Source organism: Peromyscus maniculatus, chromosome 1 (assembly GCF_049852395.1).
Source record: "Peromyscus maniculatus bairdii isolate BWxNUB_F1_BW_parent chromosome 1, HU_Pman_BW_mat_3.1, whole genome shotgun sequence".
Classification (NCBI taxonomy): domain Eukaryota; kingdom Metazoa; phylum Chordata; class Mammalia; order Rodentia; family Cricetidae; genus Peromyscus; species Peromyscus maniculatus.
In genome coordinates, this window is record NC_134852.1 from 207,098,341 (window position 1) to 207,118,676 (window position 20,336).

The 20,336-nt window shown below is 36.2% G+C and overlaps 1 protein-coding gene across 5 annotated transcripts in view; it reads left to right on the forward strand.

The window, feature by feature from the left end:
- Positions 1 to 20,336, forward strand: part of Shoc2 (SHOC2 leucine rich repeat scaffold protein) — an 83,305-nt gene that overhangs the window by 47,401 nt on the left and 15,568 nt on the right. For 2 of the 5 annotated variants that reach the window (XM_006995136.4, XM_076563294.1), the window contains exon 3: positions 7,895 to 8,032. The exons of 2 other annotated variants lie outside the window; for them this stretch is intronic. In XM_006995136.4, coding sequence (XP_006995198.1) covers positions 7,895 to 8,032 — 138 coding nt within the window. Of the gene's footprint in view, positions 1 to 6,441; positions 6,559 to 7,894; positions 8,033 to 20,336 lie in introns of those variants that run through there. One more of the 5 variants, XM_076563296.1, reaches the window with a different exon arrangement.

Below are 20,336 nucleotides of genomic sequence, written 5' to 3' on the forward strand. Positions count from 1 at the left end.
CTCTGGACAGTAGAAGTCACATTACTGTTGCGTGGATGTGGAACACTGTCTTTCTGTATCATAAACTCTCACCAATTAGAATAGTATGAATGATTCTAGTTTGAGTTACCAACTTTAGGAAGAGATAGATCTAGCATATTTTATTGTCTGATTATGGAATGGTGTCATGCTTAGAAAGTATAGAAAATTGTAATTTTTCTCTAGAGACAAGGCAAAAATATTTTAAAAAAATTGGGAACAATTATTTTATACTTTAGAGAACTTCTGTAGAATAAAATACTCTTTCACTAAAATATGTTGAGGGTTATCCATTTTTGCGACTATTACAAACCAAACTCTCTTGTAGTTTTTCTGTCATGGTTGAGATTAAGTGTTCAAAGAATTGAGGTCATGCTTTTATATATCTTTTTATTGAAGAATATTTACAGAAGATTGCACCTGTCATTAACATACAGTGCAGTGAGTGTTGCAAACCATGTAGTCAGCATTTCAGTTAAAGAGAACATCAGTACCAACCATTGACTCCTTCCACTATCGTTACCTCTAGCCGCTGTAGATGTAACCAACCGTCTTATTAAATAAGAAACACAGAACCAATGTAAAAGAGAAAGCCAAGAGGTCAGAGCTCAGAGCTAAAATCTCACCCTTCCTCCTGCGGTGCTCCTAGGTCTCTGAAAAAGAGCTACTTCCTGTCTGTATGTCTTTTCATAGTCTTTTTGTTCTGCCTTTTCATTGGTTGTAAACCCAAACACATGACTGCCTCGTCACTGTCTGTATGTACAGCCCTCTAGGTCTTAAAGGCGTATGTCTCTAATGCAGGCTGTATCGCTGAACACACAGAGATCTATGGGATTAAAGGCGTGCGCCACCACCGCCACGCTCTGTCTATGGCTCTAATAGCTCTGACCCCCGGGCAACTTTATTTATTAACATACAACTAAAATCACATTTCAGTACAATTAGAATACCACCACAAGCCGCTGTGTACAGTAAGGTAACACAGCATTTGGATGTGCACAAAAAATACATTAATTTTACTTGATTGTATAGGAATGAAGTCATAATGTATATATGCTTTTATGTGTGTTTGGCCTCTTTCTATTTCGCATTATTTTTCTATGTTGTATAAAGTTAGAGCATGTGTATTTGCATTCCTACTTGACTGATAGTATGAATATACAAACATTTAACCCTCTTGTTTTTCTTCAGTGGTTTTTAAATAGCAGTTAATACAAGTAGTACTGTTGTATATTAACACTGATTTTGGTAAACTTATGGACTTGCTTCTGTTAAACTTAGCAATAACAGTGAAATTACTGAGCTTGTGTCTACCCCCCCCCCCCATTTCTTTTACTTTTACCCTGTCATGTTATTTCTTCTTCTTGTAATATCTAGGTAGTTTTTACTCATTTTGTATATTCAAGCCTTTTACAATCCACTCAGCTGGACTTGTGTTTCTCTTTTCCCATGGTGATATGTATGTTATATGTGTGTTCTACTCTGCACTTTTTGTTTGTTTACAGTGTTCTATTTTTTTATAGATTTTTTTGTATATAGGTCATAATTTGCCACAATAGATGTTTAAGCTTTTTGAGAACAAACACTGTCACACCACTAGGTATTTTCCCCCCATAAAACTGCCTTTGAGATCCTCGTTCCAATTTGTAACCTTTACACACATCGGAGTGTCTAAAATCAAAACCACTGATAATCTCTGATTCAGGTGAGGATTCTTATCCATTATGAATAGGAATGTAAAATGGTTCAACCATTTTAGATGACGATTGTCCCTTTCTTACTAAGATAAATGATGTCACCACAATAATATATTTAGCCATGCCTGCTTCTAGGTATACACCAAAATGGGTTAAAATTTGTGTTTACATAAAAATTTATACATGAATATTTTAATTAGCACCTTTATTATTGCTAAAAATAGGAAGCAACTGAAATGTCTATCATTAAGTGAATGGGTAAACTGTCCCTCCATAGCGGGGTACTGTTCAGTGTCAGAATGAACTGTTAAGTTACAGAAACAAACAAGGGAGCTTTGGGTGTAAGTGAAAGCCAGTTCGTTCATCCTGTATGTCATCTTAATTGTTAGGACTCATTGGGGAGAGGACTGTTGGTTAAGGGCAGGGGTGCTGTTTCATGTACAGGAGCGCCTTCTACAACAAAGAATAATCTAGTCTAAAAATGTCATAGTGCTGAGTTTGAGAAAGATGGCAGACTAGTAATTATCCTCCAAAGTTAGCCATTTTCCTTGATCTCATCTAACTTGCTATATTTAGTTGCCTGAGCCCTTTAGGTTTGCTGTGCACCATTCTTTATATCAGTGGAAGTTTATTTTAATGAGAGTTGAAACAGCTTTAGGCATTTACTATTAGAAAAGAGGCTGGCAAGCCAAGAGTGGTGGTTCATGCCTATAATCCCAATGCTTGGGAGACTGAGGCCTATGTGAACTACATAAAGAGACCTTGTGCCAAAGGGCGGGCGGGCGGAAGGTGAAATACTAAAAAGTTTTATTCTGATGTGAAGAGTATTAGGATCCAAAATTAGTTTTTTCTTTCAATTAAAGTGATGCTTCACACTAAGCACTGTAAAAGACATGAAAAAGAATGTAAGTGTATATTGTTGTCCCTAGGGAGAAGGGGAGGGGATCAGGAGGGAAGGAAGGGGAGAAAAGGAGGGTTTTTTTTTTAGCTGCTTAGTGGTTGCTGCTTTTATCTGTGATGTTTGTTCAGGGGATCCATGGAAGAGTGATATTAGTTGAGAACGGAGAAAATGATGCTTCAGATTGAGAACCATTCACCAAGTGTTAGAATGGATATTGTGATTATTGCAGAATCAAAGATATTAAAGCTCTAAAGAAAAAAAATAAAAGAATTGACCTATTCATTTAGCATTATGTAATATTTTCCTATAGCTCTGATAATTTTCTTTGTTTTGAAGTATGCTTTGTCTGAAATTTCTCCAGCTGATCCATTTTCTCTTGATTAATGTTAGCCTTGGGTTTCTTCCTTCACTGCTGTTCTTTTTATGTTCTTACATGTGTGCTTCAAGTGATCTTTCTGGCCACGCTTCAAGTGCTGGGACTGCAGGTGATCACTGGCTCAGACTCTGGATTTCCTTATGAGGGGGTATTGCTTGCTTACTGTCGAGGTTTAGTACATTTAGATTAATTCCAGTGAGCACTATGCCACTGGATGCCTTATGACAAATACTTCACATTTCTTCTGTGTTTTGCCTTAAAACGTTTCCATTTCTCATAATCTTACTGCTATTAAAGCAGACTAAACTATCTATTAAATCAAATATGAGTAAGAAAGTTAAGATTTTTAGCTGTGTTCTTTCTTTATCCCATTCTTTAAGTTTCTGTATATATTATTTTCCTTTTTTTCTGAATTTATTTTAATATTTTTTGTACATCTTCTCTAGTGGATTCAGGCACCCTCAATTTTTTTAGTCCTATAAGCCTTTGTTTCTTCCTTACTTTTGGAGAGTAGTTTTATTGGTAACAGACCTTCTAGGTTTATGATCCCCCTGCCTTGCCTGTGTTTATTATATTTCATTCCATTGTTGTCTTTCCATGGTTTCTGAAGAAAAATCTAATGTAATTATTATTTTTGTTCTTCTGTATGTAGATTGGTTTTTCCTTTTCTTTTAAGACATTTATTTTTTACTCTTCCTCTTTTAAAAACATTAACATCATATTTCTATAAATTTAAAGTGGAAGATAAGCTGTTCAATCAAAGCTATTATATATATATATGTGTGTGTGTGTGTGTGTGTGTGTGTGTGTGTGTGTGTGTGTGTGTGTTACAACAACCTTTGGCATCCTATAATATAATACACACACACATATATGAATATGTTGAGAGAGCGTTCCTAATGTCACAACAACCTTTGGCATCCTATAATATAATCCTCACAATTTTCTGTATTAATACAGGTATATAAAGGGAACACTGTGATAGCCGCATGGTCTTTATTAAAATACTCATCTGAAGTGTATCAAAACAAGCAGAGCAGATGTTAGTGCAGATCTAGCCCAATAGATTGTTCTTGTGTGAGGATTGTCTTAGAGTTTCTGTTGCTTTAAATGCCTAGGTGAAAGAAATGCTTTTCCTACTGTCTTTGCTGTGAGAGCCTGCATTAGGACATTAGAGAGAGGGATGCTTGTAGGCGGGACTCTGCTTGCCAGTCTCCTCAGTCACCTCCCTGCATCCCACAGTTTGTAGCAGCAGTTACCTTTGAACTGTTCTAAGCTCCAGTTGTTACTTCTGGTAACTACGTCTCTGAATTCACATCTCTGTAGTTTTTAGCTCATGAATTTGCCCTTTGTCCTCACTTCTCTGAAAGACTCAACAGGAGTTGTAGATTCATAGCCTTTTTATTAGTATTGTGAGAACAGGAGTGTTGACTTGAAGTTTTTTACGTGTCAGTATGAAAATTAAGTTAAAAATTCATATATAAATTTCCTTTCTGTTTCTCATTAGGATTTTTAACATACCCTTTAGGAGGAGTGGATGAGGGGGTGGGTTAGGGGGGTCTAGGGGGAGTGGGAGGAGGGATAGGAGGGGGAACTGTGGTTGATACATAAAATGAAAAAAAAATTAAATTAAAATAAACATTAAAATGGAAAAAAACCAAAAAAATACACTTTATTGTTAATAAAGGCACAATCCCCCAAATAATATTTTTAATTTTATCAAATACTTACATGAGTCATCAGATAATATTTCTTCTTTAGAACTGTTGATGCAATGAATTACAATTGGTTAATTTTTCAAGCACAGAACCAGCATTGAAGAATTCATATGTGAAGTCTCTATGTCTCCCCTATATATAATGTGTGTCATATAAAGAGGGAATTAGCCATTGGTCTATGGGTTTTCTTTTTGTACCACCTTTGACTGTTTTTGATATCAAGGTAATGCTAGCCTAATAAAATGAATTTGGAAGTATATCCCTCTTTGCAACTTTTTTGAGAGACTACATGAGTGTTAGTTAATTTTTGTCTAAGCACTTGATATGAGTGTCCAGAGAAACCATTTGTGCCTGCCTGCAGTTTTTGGAGGGAAAACTTTTCATTTACATACAAAATTTATCTAGTGGTTAGAATATCATTGAGGTTTCCTATTTGTTGAGTTTTAGTAGTTTTGTGTGTGTGTGTGTATGTGTGTGTTTTAAAAAATTGTTTGTATAACCTAAGTTTTTGAATTTATGATTCATGGTTATAAAGTTGCTTATAATACTTATTATTTCAAAGTTGGTAGGCCAGGCTGTAATCCCAGTACTTGGGAGGCAAGGGCAGGAGGATTGTCACAAGATGAGACTAGCCTGATTTACATAGTGAGCTCTGGGCTAGCTAGGGTTATGTAGTAAGAACTTGTCTCTACATCAAAAAACAATAATAACAACAACAACAAAACTAAGAACTGGGCTGAGTATGGAGGTACATTCTTACAATCCCATCACTTTGGAGGCTGAAATGATAGGATCACAAGTTCAAGGCCGGCTGGGGCTACAGGGCAAGGCTTGTCTCAAAACCTGAAAATGAAAAAGAAGATAGTAGAATATACCTGCTTGTTTCATTGCTGATATTTGTAGTATGTGTCTTCTCTTTCTCCTTTTTATCATTTTAGGTCTTGCAAGTGATATCAATATTGTTTTTTTTTTTCCTGAACATGCAGCATTTACATTTGTTGACTTATCTCTATTCTGTTTTATTATGTATATTCTTTTATTTATTGATGTATACACATATTTTTAAATATACTTGCCTGGTACCTGCCAATCCCCAAGATGAAGACTGCCCCAAGTCTCTTCCTCTTATCCAATGTAAAAAGAAAGCTCAGCATTGGCTTCTTTTTTTTTTTATTGTTACAAAGTAGATGTGACATAGTTTATTTTGAGATTTAGTGGTATTAAGTGTGTTCATAGTGTACAGCTATCATTGTTACTCAACTGTAGAACTTTTTCATGATATGAGAACAACACTGTATGCCCATTAAACTGCTACAACCCCCATCTTCTTCAGAACCCAGTAACTACTGTACTGTCTATAAATATTATTCTATATACCTCATAAAAAGGGTTATATAATTTATTAACCTTTTGTGTCTGGCTTATTTCACTTAGCATATTTTTCCAAGGTTACCCAGTTTTAGCATGTATCAGAATTCCATTCCTTTATAGAACTATAAGGTATTTATTATTAATATATACAACATTTTGTTTACTCATTGACTTCTGGACATTTGAAGTTATCCTCATTTTTTGGCTATGATGAATAATAGTTCCCTGAGTACTGTTCTACAGGTAACTGTTGTTATACTTTTGAGTTAGTCCCTGCTTTCCATTTTCTGTTTTTTAGATAATTTCAGAATTCCCAGAGGTAAAATTATGTTGTGGTAATGGTATTTTTATATTCATAGTTTTTTTTAAGGAGCTACTCTACTGATTGCCACAGAAGCTGTACCAATTTCTGTTCCAATCAGCTGAACCCAAAGTTCTAATTTTTGTACTTGCTCACCAGCACTTTGTTTTCCAACAGTAAGTATCCTCCTAGGTACAGTGATCAGTTGTCTCGCTTTTACTCATCTAACATTTAGGCATGTTGACTACCTTTACCTGTGCTTATTAGCCATTTGTGTGTTTGTTACTCAAAAACCTGCACAACTCCTTTACATTTTTTACTTTTTGAATCATGTTTCCATGTACTGCAGATGGGAGACTGTCTTAACTTGTAAACTTTCTATGTTAGTCTTCTACATTTAAGATTACAGGTCGTGACACTGCTCAGCTTAAGCCAATTTTTAAATTGGCTTCTTTGGGGACTGAGGAGGGTGTTGTTTTATAGTGGGTCTTTATGTACTCAATATTTCTGATTCCTTATCAAATCCATGATTGTAAATGTTTTCTCCCACTTGGTTTCTTTTCACTCTCCTGGAAGTATTTTTTGATGAAATAAAACATTTATGTTTTGTTGCCTTCATCTATAAACATCTAAATTAGGAGTCTGTCCCACACTCTTATTTCAGAGTTTCAGAGTTTTGTTTTACTTTTCTCAGTATCTCCAAACTTCATGCCTTTAATCCCAGCACTCAGGAGGCAGAGGCAGGTAAATCTCTGAGTTCTAGGCTAGCCTGTTCTACAGAAGGAGTTCCAGGACAGTCAAGGCTACACAGAAATCTTGTCTCAAACAAACACATCATGTACAGAACAACAAATCTATTACAAATAGAAAAAGATCTTAATGTGTAGTTAATACTAAGAGAAATCTGAATTGTCAGTGTACCTCTTTCTAACCCAGAATGGATAGGGGAAATGTACCTCATTTTCTATTAATTGAGAAAGAATTTTTATTTAAAATGTTAATTTAGCCATTTATAAGCACTGGAACATGCATTTTGAAAGCATACATATATTGAGGTAGAAGATGTCTCTAATATCATTTGCTGAATTTGGTTAATGAAATTAGTCAGTTTTTGAAAAGACTTAGAATATATTAGCATTTGTGTAGTAATATATAAAGCAGGATCAGAGGGGAGGGTGGTTTGTATGTAGCTCAGTGACAGAGTGCATGCTTAGTATGTGTGAGGCCTTGGGTTCATTCCTTAGGACCAAAAGACAGCACCAAGAACACACAGCACAGGATGATGAAGCATTAGTTTGTAAGCATCATTTTAATTTCGTTAGCTGTTTCTAAAATAATAGTTTGTGATTCTGTGCTTGAGCTGAAATTTCTTTCCACATATGAGTGTCTTCAGTAGATAATTTACCATTTTGAAGTAAAAGTAAAAGAACTTAGGAATCATAAATGTGCTCCCATGCTTACAAGTATTACCTGATATATTCTTTAATGCTTATTATGTTGGTCAATTTACAGGTGAATTATGTAACCTCATTACCCTGGATGTAGCTCACAATCAACTTGAACACCTTCCAAAGGAGATTGGAAACTGCACACAGATAACCAACCTTGACTTGCAGCACAATGAACTACTAGACCTCCCAGATACAATAGGTATGAGGGGAGAAGGAAGATACTGATATCTATAGCTACATGATTATGGAAAGGACTATTTTTGATCCATTTTGGTAATACAAACTCAAAATTATCAAAGTAGTAGTAAAACTTTTAGAATAGTACTTTAAATCACTTTTCCATTTCTTGATAAAGAAAAAATGAGATCTTAGGAAATGAATTCATTTGGGATTATAAAGAAGATAAAACATTGAGTTAGTGTACACTTACTGCAGAATGGAGAGATTTCTGTTCAGTTTATTTCAGAATGTCACATGCTATTATATTAGTGGAATCTCTTTGTTAAAGTACCACATTGCAAAATAAAATCTTTATTGTCTAATTTTTAAGGCATAATAATATAACTTAAAAGTTGTTCATTTGTAATGTTGATTTGGTAAGAGATGTTTTGAAGGTTAAAATATATTTTGAGGATTTTGCCAAATTGCAAACAGTTGAATTGAGCTATGATAATAATTTATATTCCTGCAGTCATGTTTTTTCCAATTGCCTAGAAATGTATACAAGCCAAAAAGTTTTTGTTTTTTTAAATAAATTCTTTGTTATTTAGAAAAATGTCATCTGTACTTGATTTATATAATTTGAAAAATTATTTCAGAGGTGCTGTTAATGAAACATTTTAGGTTTACAATGATTCTATCTCAGTAATTATTTTGTTTGCTTCTGTCAGGTATCTAGAGAAGCCATTTTAATACTATGTTCGGTGCATGAGGGTTTTTTGTAGTCTCTTAGATGGCACAAAGGTGTCTTGTTAGAGGACTAGCTCGTATCTGGCTTACTCTGTTCAAGGAACATCCCTGAAAGGTTCTAGCTCTGCAGGACTTAGAGTTTAACTCTTGCCAGAAACACAGCTTGGCCCTTCAGGTGCATCTTTTGTTTGGGAAAGCTCTCTCAGGGCAAACTCCTTCCCAGTATCTGATTGTTTCTGGTTTCTGAGTTTATTTCCAGACTGCTAATATTAACCTCTGTTTTGTTAAATCTTTGAATGTGGAGGATATTTTCAGTTTGGGTTTGTTGTTGTAGTTTGCTTGTTTGTTTTTTCATTTAGAGGGGGATGTTGTTATTAACCTTTAGGTGGGGAGTGAGTCAGTCAGTCTATCTGTCTGTCTACCTACCTACCTACCTACCTACCTACCTACCTACCTACCTACCTACCAACCTACCTATCATCTGTCTATCAATCTTTCATCTATCTATCTACCTACCTACCTATCTACCTATCATCTATCTATCAATCTATTGTCCGTCCATCCATCCATCCATCCATCCATCCATCCATCCATCCATCCATCTAACTATCTTTACATCCTGGCCATAGTTTCCCTGCCAGTGGGGAAGTATCTTGATTAATGTAAGTCAATAATTTTCTTACAGAAAAGCAAGTTGAGACTTAGATATTATAATTACCATTCAACTTATGCCTTTCTAGTTCTTAGCCCATGGATCTTCCTATCGTATTAGTATTTATACTGGTAACAAATTAAATATTTATTCTTTAAACTGGAAAGGCAAAATTGTCTGCATCATGTAACAAGTTATAGGAGTGTTCTGTTAAACTTAAAATATAAAAAGAACACATGGATGATTCAGGATATTAGAAACCACGACAATTATTTTCTACTTTTTTTGTTTTTAAAGTAATTGAAATGGCTAGGATGGAAAGAAGAGTTATCTCAGATAAAAAAGCATAGAGGGAGTATGTTCTGTATTTGTGAACATGATTATGTTCAGGCTGATACCAAAGAGAAACAAAACACAGTTCTTAGAAATGTCTACCAAGCACTGGGGAGATGACCGAGTGCTATAGTGCTGTACAGTCCTGAGGACTGAGTCTGGATTCTAGTACCCACAGCAAAAGCAGGACTCGTTGGCACCCCTGTAACCCAGTGCTAGAGAACTGGAGTAATGGGGATCCCAAGACCTCACTGGCAGCCAGTCTAGTCAGCTCGTGAGCTTCAGGTTCATTGAGAAACTTAGAGAAAATGATGTGGAGAGTAATAAGACACTGGACACTGAACTCTGGCCTGTTCTCCTCCTAACACACACATGTGCATACAAATGAAAAGATGTGTTTACCAAATTAAATTAAATTAGTTGGAAAATTAAACACAAAGCCCAAAATAATGACCTATAAGCTGAAGTTGAAGAAATACTCTGGAACAAAAAAACCAGGAAGATAGAAATAATATAAAATAAATGAAGTTTAAAAGGAACAAAAGAGAAAAGTTCTGGAAAGAGATAGGTAGTACAGTAAAGGAACTAATAAAATACAAGTTTATATTTTCACGAGCTTGATTAAAACTCAGATGAGCCTTTGTCCCCTAGCTTAGGGGTCTGAACTTCGGTCTTCATTCCTGCTTAGTAATTCCATCACCCACTGAACTGTCTCCTCAAGTCCCAGAAGTTTCTTTCTAGGGAATTAATGAGGCCTGTCGAAACAAATCTAAACAGGTTGGTTATTTCATGAGTGAAATGTTAGAAAAACATACAGAGCAGATAATGAGGATAATAAGATTGGAATTGTTTACCAAAGTGAGATAATGAAAAAAGGCACATTCTGGTAGAAGTTGAAAATTAGGTTCATTCATTTGTATTGTAACAAATTCTCACAAGTCATTATAAAATGTTTTTTTGTTTGTTTGTTTAGTAAAGTTGGTCACATATAGTAAGTTGGGAATGCTCCTCTTCATTATTTGCAAGTTTTATGAAAGTGGCATAACTTGGAACTGGAGATAGCTCAGCGGGTAAGAGAACGGGTTGTTCTTCCAGAGGACCGCAGTTTGATTCCCAGCACCCACATGGCAGCTCACAACCATCTGTAACTCCTGTTCCAGGGGATCCAATGCCTTTTCCTGGCCTCTTGGAATTTAAGTGATACACAAAACTCAGAAGCATACTAAACTATAAAAAAAAAAAAAGTGGCATTAATATTTGGTAAAATTCACCATTGAAGACATTTAGGTCAAAAAATTTCCTTATTAGCAGTGTTTTAAAAACAATTTTAGTTTCTTTATAGACTGTTAGTTTATCATAGTGCAGTTGAAACAGGGAGTGTGTTCTCACACTTCCCCACAGCCTGCACTTTTGGGGGATCTTACCCCTTCAGATCTGTGTCAGTTAAAGTGTCAGAACAACTGTAATGCTGTTTCTAATCCTCATTATTTTTCTAGTTTTTCCATTCATCAGCTGTCCGATTGCTGTAGTTGCCTTAGTCAGTTTCTGATTAGCTAAAGCCAGGCTGGTAGTAGTTTTATCAGAACAGTTGATGGGAACAGTAATGTCCTCTATAGCTGTTGGTTATTTGAACAGTTTGGCCAGGCACACGGTCACTAGGTTCCGTGCCCTTCCCTTGGGGGTCTTATGGGATCAGGAAGTAGCTCTACCTTTTGGTTCTGCCCTTTGGAATTTAATGTATGTTTTTGTACATTATAAGAGACAGGTTTTTTTGACCAACCATACAAAGGATGATGTCTTTATTTCTGAAGTTTAAAAACTAAGTTTTCTCAGTGTTGATCTTTTACAATGACATTTCTGTAGTATACTTCTAGGCCAGCTCAACAGATGTGTCAATTTTTACCTTAGTATCTGTTCTTAAAACGTACATAGTGAAATGTTTAGTTTCTATTATTGGATGTTCCTACATTGAAATAAATGTCTTCAAGTTTGCTTAATTTTGAACAACTGATTGAATAGTAAAGGGAAAAGTGACTGCTTAATTTCAGTGTGTTAATTTTTTTCTCCCATGAGGTTGTCATACTAAAAATAACTTTACCAAAACAAAACCAAAATCAAAAATCTTTCATGAAATCCAGAACTTTGCTTAGTCTTAGAAAGAAAAAACATTGCTTTACTTTACTGCAAATAGGCAGGAAGACCAAATGTAGCTTTACCCCAGGTTGTGAAACTGTGTGCAGATCTCAGGCTAGCGAGTCACTGGGTTTCTTAGGCTGCTAGATTGTTTCTTGAGCAAGTTCTAGCCCAAGGGCCTTGGTTTTTGTTGTCTTGTCTGCTGAGGAATCACTTTCTTCACTCATTCCACTGATGAAATAGATATTTAGGAAATGGTCATTGGTCCACCATTTCTTCTCTCATAGAAGTCTTAGTGATGTTTAGTGTGTTTGTGGATTTATCTGTGTCCCTGTTTTGCAGACTGTGCTAGGTGATAAGGATCTCTTCCTCTGAGAAAGGTAACTGTCCCACGTAACCTTTCTCCTAGTTTTCTTAATTTTATATGTCTCTTTTTTTATAGAGGTAATTCTGTGTTTTAATTTCTATTTGTTTCTTATGTGGTGCTGGGATTTGAACCCCTAGGTCTTGTACATGCTAATCAAGCTAAATCCCAAGCAAGTATCTTTATAGCTATATCTGACTTCATTATTATTTTATTTTATGTGTATGAGTGTTTTTCTTGGTACCAATAGAGAGGATCAGGTCCCCTGGGACTTGAGTTAGAAAAGCTGCTGGATGGGTGCTGGGAATCAAACCTGGGCCCTCTGAACCTTAGTGCTCTTAACCCCTGAGCTGTCTCTCCAGCCCTTGACTTTGTTATTAATCCCTTGTAATTAAGATGATATTGTAGACTTCATGTCTCACATGTTTTATGTGATCAGATCACAAGTATGTATTGGAAAGCTGTGAGAATGGAAACAATAATAAGAATTTAAAATAATATTGCATTTATAGATAATAAATTTGTTAGTTGCCAGGAGATAAAATAGGTATTTTGGGTGAAGGCAAAGTTAATTAGTAGTGCTTATTGGAATTTTTATATTATAGTCATTTCTCATGTATTATTTATTAAATAATTCATTTTTGTCTTTTGTCATCCTTTCTATCCTGGTATGTTGAGGTTTTAATTGTGTAGATTGTGTAGCTGAAGGTTAAGATTTGGTGAGAAACTTGGACATTTGCATTGTGATCTGTTACATATGTAAATTTTATGTATTTCTCTTTTCTTTTACTTATTTAGGGATGCTGAGGATTGAAACCAGGGCTCCACATATGCTAGGCAGGTACTCTGTCATCAATAGTTCTCAGCTGACACTTGAGATTCTTTTTCTTTTTTATTGGAGAAGAACAGCTCATCTGGAACAGATAGTGGCAAGCTTGATCTAATTGAACTATGGTTCCCTTGATACTTTTTCTTAAAAAATTACTGTTATCATTATTATTTTTTAATCGTAGCCCAGTTTTGAAAGTGTGACCACAGTGAGAAACAAAAGCCACTCTCTGCCCTGTGGAGTTGCTGGTCCTGGAGCAGCTGCCTAATTCTCCTCTGGAGTCATGTATACCTGACATTTCCAAAAGCCACCCCCACCTTAGGTAGACAGGTTGTTTCCACTGCTTTGTGTAATGTCAGCTCTTGTTGTGAAAACATTCCCTCTTGTCGATAATTTAGTTCCTGCACCAGCAATTCCAGGGTCACTCAGTTCCTGAGCCAGGGGAAGAGAGCGGAGACAGAAGGGCGGCTGATGGCACTTACGTCAGAGTCTTCATTTGACTGCATAGAAACCTCCTGTACTTCAAGAGTTCTCTGTGAACAAAAGGAAAACCTTTAGTAATTACAGTGTAATTTTGTCCAGAAATGAACCTGCTTTTCCATAAAATATTCTGGGATTTCTGATAACCATTATAAAATCAGAGAGAAAGAGCCTAAAGTAGAATAAACATTTAACTTTTTATTTCTTTTTGAAATTAGATAAAGAGAGAAGAATGCAATAAAACCTTACATTCATGGCTGAAGCACAGGCCAGTTCATCGAGGTCTTTTTGTTGCACTGGGCTCTGAAGAAATGGCAGAGAGATTATGGTTATAGAAACAAAGGTTATGCTGGGTGTGGTGGCACACGCCTTAATCCCAACTCTCAGGGAGACAGAGGCAGGGGAATCTTTCTGTGAGTTTTACAGAGTGAGAGTTCCAGGACAGCCAAGGCTATTACACAGAGAAACTCTGTCTTGAAAAAACCAACCCCCCCCCCCCAAAAAAAAAAAGGCTATAAGTGATTTCAGTGCAGCATTATCTAGAACAAATGGGTTGTTTTTTTTTGTAGTAGTTTTATTCCTATGGTTTTTGACATTCAGGATTTTTACATTTCTTTTAGTTTTTCTTTTTCTCCAGTTTGCTTTAAAAATGCATCTTTGACATTATTTCATCTTTAGAATGGTGTACTCTTCCTACTGATTTTTTTTGCTACTTTGTTAAAATAAGATTAAGACCATTTGAAATAGTCTTACTCAACTGTTACACTGAATTAACCTAAAGATGCTTTATATTTATCAAAATTGAAAGTATCTAATTTTAATTCATAGCCATGTAATTTTACCATGTTTTAAACATTTGACAGCATAAGAAAGCAAGCTGTCAAAGTGGAGCACAGAACAATTTATAGTCAAAGTTAAGCACTTAAAAGCTGTCGGTGATTGGCAGTGATCAGCCCACATTTATACAGAGACACTTGCCTATGGTGGTTTTCTTAGTGTAGTGTCTCAACATTAAAGCAGAGCACTTCTTGATTTTACAGTCACAGTTTAGCTTGTAGTTAGAACCACTATAAGTAAAGAAGAGTTGGAACCATTGCTGAAGAATCACAATAAATGTCAAACCTCTGGGGCCACCTGTCGCACCTCCCCCCCAGCATAAATGAGTTTGCTATTTCCTACCTCATTTTTACAATCTCTTTTACTTTGCTGATAGTAATAGGATCTTGGCTAAATGCGAACGATTCTTTGACATTCTCTTAAATAAGTGATAAGGTATTTGCAAACATGGATTTTTCATGGCTCTTATTTTTAAAAATTCATCTTCTTTCCAACCCTACCATAAAGGAGGTCAGAGCTTAGGTGCAGGAAAGGTAGAGGCACTGTTTTGGTCCTAGTTAATATCGTGGGCTACTTTCACAGCAACATTTTTAGTTTGAAATGGTTTAGTTCTACAAATCTGTCCTGATTTTAAGGGTGAGATTTAGTTTGGGTATTTTACTGGCTTTTGAGGTGCTAAGCATTTAGAAATCCCATCACCATACTAATGTTTGTCACTACAGAATGAGATTAAGAGACATTTAAAGCATTGTGTTTGTCTCTTGTTCTACTGTGGAGAGTAATTTAACGAGGCATGCCAGTTGGTGGAGCAGAATTATGGGGTCTTCCCATTATTAATCCTTTGTTCCTTGGTAAACTTCAGAGACCCCTTGGCATATGTTTCTGTGATAGAAAAAGGCATGCATAGTAAAGAGACAGAAAGAGATACCTTATCTACTTCTAGTTCTTTTTAAAGATTTGTTGCCTTTTGCTGTCACGATCACTACTTGAGGGAAACCTCCCACCTTCATTGGCTTTACTGTAACAATGGCCATAGGCAAGGAATAAAGTATAATCTTACTTCTTGTCCTGTAAAGAGTGAATAAATTAACATGACCTCTCACTTTGTGGAAATGAAATTAATTTTGCTGTATGCTCATCACATTCATAACAATTTATAATAACTATCCTCTGATACATTATGAAATACTATGTATGAAGGTTTTTATTACTGAATTCCTCTAAACATTACAAATGTGACAGTAGTTGAGTCACAATTAGATAGATACTGGTACTCAACACATACTACTTGACAGCTGTTCAATAGAATGAAGTACGTCTGTCCCCTGAACATCTTTCCTGCTATGATGCCTTTAAACTGTGAGCTAAATAACTCCTTCCTCCCCTGAGTTGCTTCATGTCAGGTATTTAGTCTCAGCCATGAGAAAAGTAACTAATTGCTGCTTCTTAGCTATTATTTTTTCACTGTTAAGATTTTTATTAAAAATTCTGCTCATCACAATTGTGGCTCATTTTTCTACAGTGATGCTTCTACAAATTAAGTAAATATTTATAGAATTTGTTGAGTAATTCTTGTATTATACTACATTAAGAACACACACACAAAAGAAATTTTACAAAATGTCTGTGACTCATTTAAAAAAAATTTTTATTGATTCTTTGTGGATTTCACATCATGCATCCTGATCCCATTCTTCTCCCTGTCTCTTCATATCTGCCCTCTGCCCTTGCACCCCTATCCCCTAATAAAAGAAAATGTAAAAGAAAAAAAAATCTTGTCATGGAAGCTGTAGTGCAACCCAGTGAGTCACATACTTTACCTTTTAGTCCATTCATCTCTACTTGCAAATGTTCATTGCAGTGAGTCACTGGTCTGGCTTGAGGCCTCTGGCTTCTGCTACACTGTCACCACTGGATCCTCACTGGGACTCCTCTTGGATATCCTATTGTTGTCCTATGTCATGGAGATCCTGCGGCTGTGGATCTGCAGGACTGGCCCCATTCACGTGTTCCAGTAGTTCATAGATGGGGTGGATGTTGGAGTGGGCCACCTCATAGCTCTGGTTCTGGGCCTGGGTGGCAGCTGGGTTGGTGAGCCTGCCAGCCCTCCCTTGTCTTCACCACCAGGGTGAGCTCTCCAGCACTACCCTGTCTAGCTTACCTTATGCATGAGGTAGCAAAGGGTGGGGCCAGTCCCCCTCTCAATGCCTTCAGGGGTGCTCACTGGTACCCACACCACTTGGGCCAGATCTTCTCTGTTGCCTAGGCGTTCTTAGCTATTTTTATCGAATGTCACAGAATGGCTGTTTAAAGCCTCAAGCCATGATACATTTCTTGACCTTTGAATTCATATCTTTAGTTGATTATGAAAATGAATGCCATATTGTATAATACCTAAACATCTTACCTCTGCATTTCATTTTTTAACTGTAAATTTCCTTTCATTCATTCATTCATTCATTCATTCATTCATTCATTCCGTGTGAGCGCGTTTGCATGGTCATGTATGGGTGCATGCAGAAGAGGGGTCAGTCAGAGGACAACTTGGAGGAGTCTGTTTTCTTCCATCATTGTGACATCCCTCCAAAGGATTAAGCTCAGGTCCTCAGGCACCTCAGGCACCTCCACCTGCTGACCTGGCTCACTCGTCCCACCTCTCCATTTTACATTTTTACGTTTTCCTTCTCTGTTCATTCCCTTCTGTTGTACCAGGCAGAGATGTTCCTTTGTAGTAATGATTCTCTCACCTGGTTTATAAGGCCGTTTTTTGATCTTTACTGCTAGGAGTTGTCCTACTCGTCTATAAATACAAAAAGTATTTTGTTCAGGCCTCTCAGCTACTATCATACTCTGAGCATAATAGTCATTGGTGGAAACATCCGGACAGAGTAGATGTCTGATATTATTATTTTATACAGCAGCATCTGGGTCAGTAGATGGGAGCCAGGAGCCTTAAAAACTAGTCAAGTAATGTAAATACATTTGATAGGAAAAGAAGTGGTTGTTTAGTTTTTTTTTCTCAGTTACATAAAAAGAAAAGTAGATTTATCTCAACTATTATGGTATAGGATTAAGTATTAAAGGTTAATCTTCAAAGCTAGTTGCATAATTTTGTTTTGAGGTAATGAGGGAGAAACTAGCAAAGAGACAGAGGAGAGGAGTTACTTTAAGGATGTAGAATCTTATTGAGCGACTTGGACAAGACAACACTAGTATCAGGAAATATTTTCAATGAATGAAATCTATGTTTTTTTCTTTCTATAACAGTTTTCAGAATTTAGTGCCACTTTAATGCTTCTCAGTGTTTGCTCTATTGTAATAAACTTCCAGCAATATTCAGCTATGGATATTCTTTGCCTGGCTCTGCATTAGTGTTTTGGCAGTAGAATTTATGAGGCTATGGAAAGGGATACAGAAATAGAATAAGCATTTATAATTGGTGTGACCCCTATTGATTCCAGAAGTATTGGCATAGTATTAGGTATAGTATAACAGATACATCAAGGAGCCTGTCAGGGCTGAGTTATCTCAGAGTATAAAGTTGAGTTTTAGGTATCAAGGAACTATCTTTGAGAATAGTATTTTTGGATGTTTTTTACTCTGTTAAAGATTCAAGTGTGTACTGCCTACAGGGTTTTCCCCACCCTTAGCCTCACCTTTAGGGTACCACATATCTAGGTGGCAAACAGATTGACTTACAAGACTCAAGACTCAACTAAGTAAAATAGCCATAGCAGTTAATCTGAAATGTTTTATTATGCATATTGCATACTTGAAAAAAGATTGAAACATAAGATATAATAACTTAGGTAGACTTACAAATATGGACACAAATTTAATCTCAACTCTGAGTCTAATAGTCCTGTGGGGTTACGTAGTTTTGGTAAATTGCATCAGAAACATTTTAAAACTGGTCTGTTCTAAGATCAGAGGTTGTAGTTAAATAGTCTTTATGTGAGAAGAGAACATTTTAGTCGTGAGCATAAAGACTAGCCTCTGTGATCATACCCTTGCTCACTAAGAGGTCACAAGGTGGGCTGAGGATTTGGCTCAGTTGATAAAGTACTTGCTGTGAAAGCATAAGGACTGAAGTCTCCCTGAGGACACAGGTCTCCCTCCATGTAGCAACGTGTGCCTGTAATCTGGGAAGGTGACAATGGGAGAATCACCAGGGCTTGCTGGCCAGCCAGTACAGCCCAGTCAGCCAAATCCAAGTACAGTAAGAAACTATCTTTAAAAAAAAAAAAAGGGTGGGGAGTGATTGAGGAAGACATGGATCATCAACCTCTGGCCTACACAGAAAAGCACAGGCAAGCCTGTGAACCCACTCACATGTGTGGGCATACACAAACCCATGTACACAATGAAATTAAAAAAACAAACAAACCCACAAAGTATATATAGCTTTTATATAATACCAGGCTCAAGAATTGTCTACCTTTGATAGGTAATTCTTCAAGACTTACTTACTAATCTAGAGGCTTAGCTTGTAAATGTTGCTGTCTGATTACCCAGTTAAATGACATGCTAAAAAGCAAAAAAAACAAAACAAAACAAAAACAAAAAACAAAACAAAATACCACACACAAAAAAACCCATAGCATTTCTGAGCCTTCAGGGAACATTTTCACATTTCTAGTTGGTATGTGTGTACTCTGCACACATGTTATAAATAATATAAAATACTTTGATTTTCCTATTGTATTCTGCCATCTCCAATTTTTTTATTCTCTTGTACATGTAGATGTCCCCATTTTTGCCAGTATATATACAACCCTCATATTTAGTCATAGTGCAGTAGTAACAATAGTAAAGAATGATTCTTACCCTATTTCTGATCTCTCACTTCTCTGGTGCTTTGAGAAGTAGTCGATCCTGTTTTGTTTATCGTTTTGTGTTGTCCCTCCATCCACCTTTAAAGTGGGCACATCTTACCAGAGTGCCATCAGAAAGATACCAGTGAAGCACCTTGAGTTAATTTAGAGATGACTTTAAGGCAAGCTCAACTTATTTTTGCTAGGTGATAGTTTTATTGTTGCTTTTGTATTCTATATTACACCTTTTGGAATCTTGCTTAACCAGAGCTGTAAATTCTTGGTGGTGCAATTTCAACAGGATTGTAGAAGAGAATTGTAAGTGATGTACCTGTAGAATAGCTCTTAGTCTAGTGGGAAGGCAGAGATACTTGGCAGGGTTTCTGTGTGATAGTCGATTGAATTTACTTGATATTGTTAAAGTATGACTGTTATCATGACGTAAAGGATAAATCTTGACTCTGAGTAGTAATGTAGATAACCTCCGTTGCTGGTTGCTGAAGAGAGACTAGGTGAGGATCGAGGGCATAGCAGCTGTTCCCGACTTGTCAAGGCTTCGTGTGTGCTATGTTAGCTATGCTCATTATCATAGCAGTGTGGTATTCCGAACATCGGTCATATGGTGATCAGAGTAAAAAGAATAACTCATGACACAGTCATCCACTTCTGTAATTTCTAACATTAGGGAAACTGTTTAATGTAGAAATAAAGGCAACATTTGACATTTTAACCTGGCCCATCCAGAAATGTCAGAGCAGCAGTCATGATTTGTAGTTAGAAATAAATCAGTCATGACAAAGGAATATACCCAACTTAATTGTTGTCCTTTTAAATATCAAAACAAACTTATATGTATTGTTTAGGAAGTTTTGCTTGGATCTTTTATGATAGTAGAAACCATATTCATCCAGGGAGCTTATATATAGCTTCCTATGTTGTCTAGACAGTAAAACTAGGAAATATCTGCGGAGTGATATTTATTTGCTCAGTAATAGCTAGTGTGTGTTTGGGTTGAATATGCTTAGATATCGTTTGTGTAAGATGCTCAGAACCACGTGTTATAAGTTAAATCTAAAGATTAACTTGTTAATTAGATAAATGCCAGTACTTTATCTAATATTTCATTTAGAAATTCACTTAAAGCTGTCTATT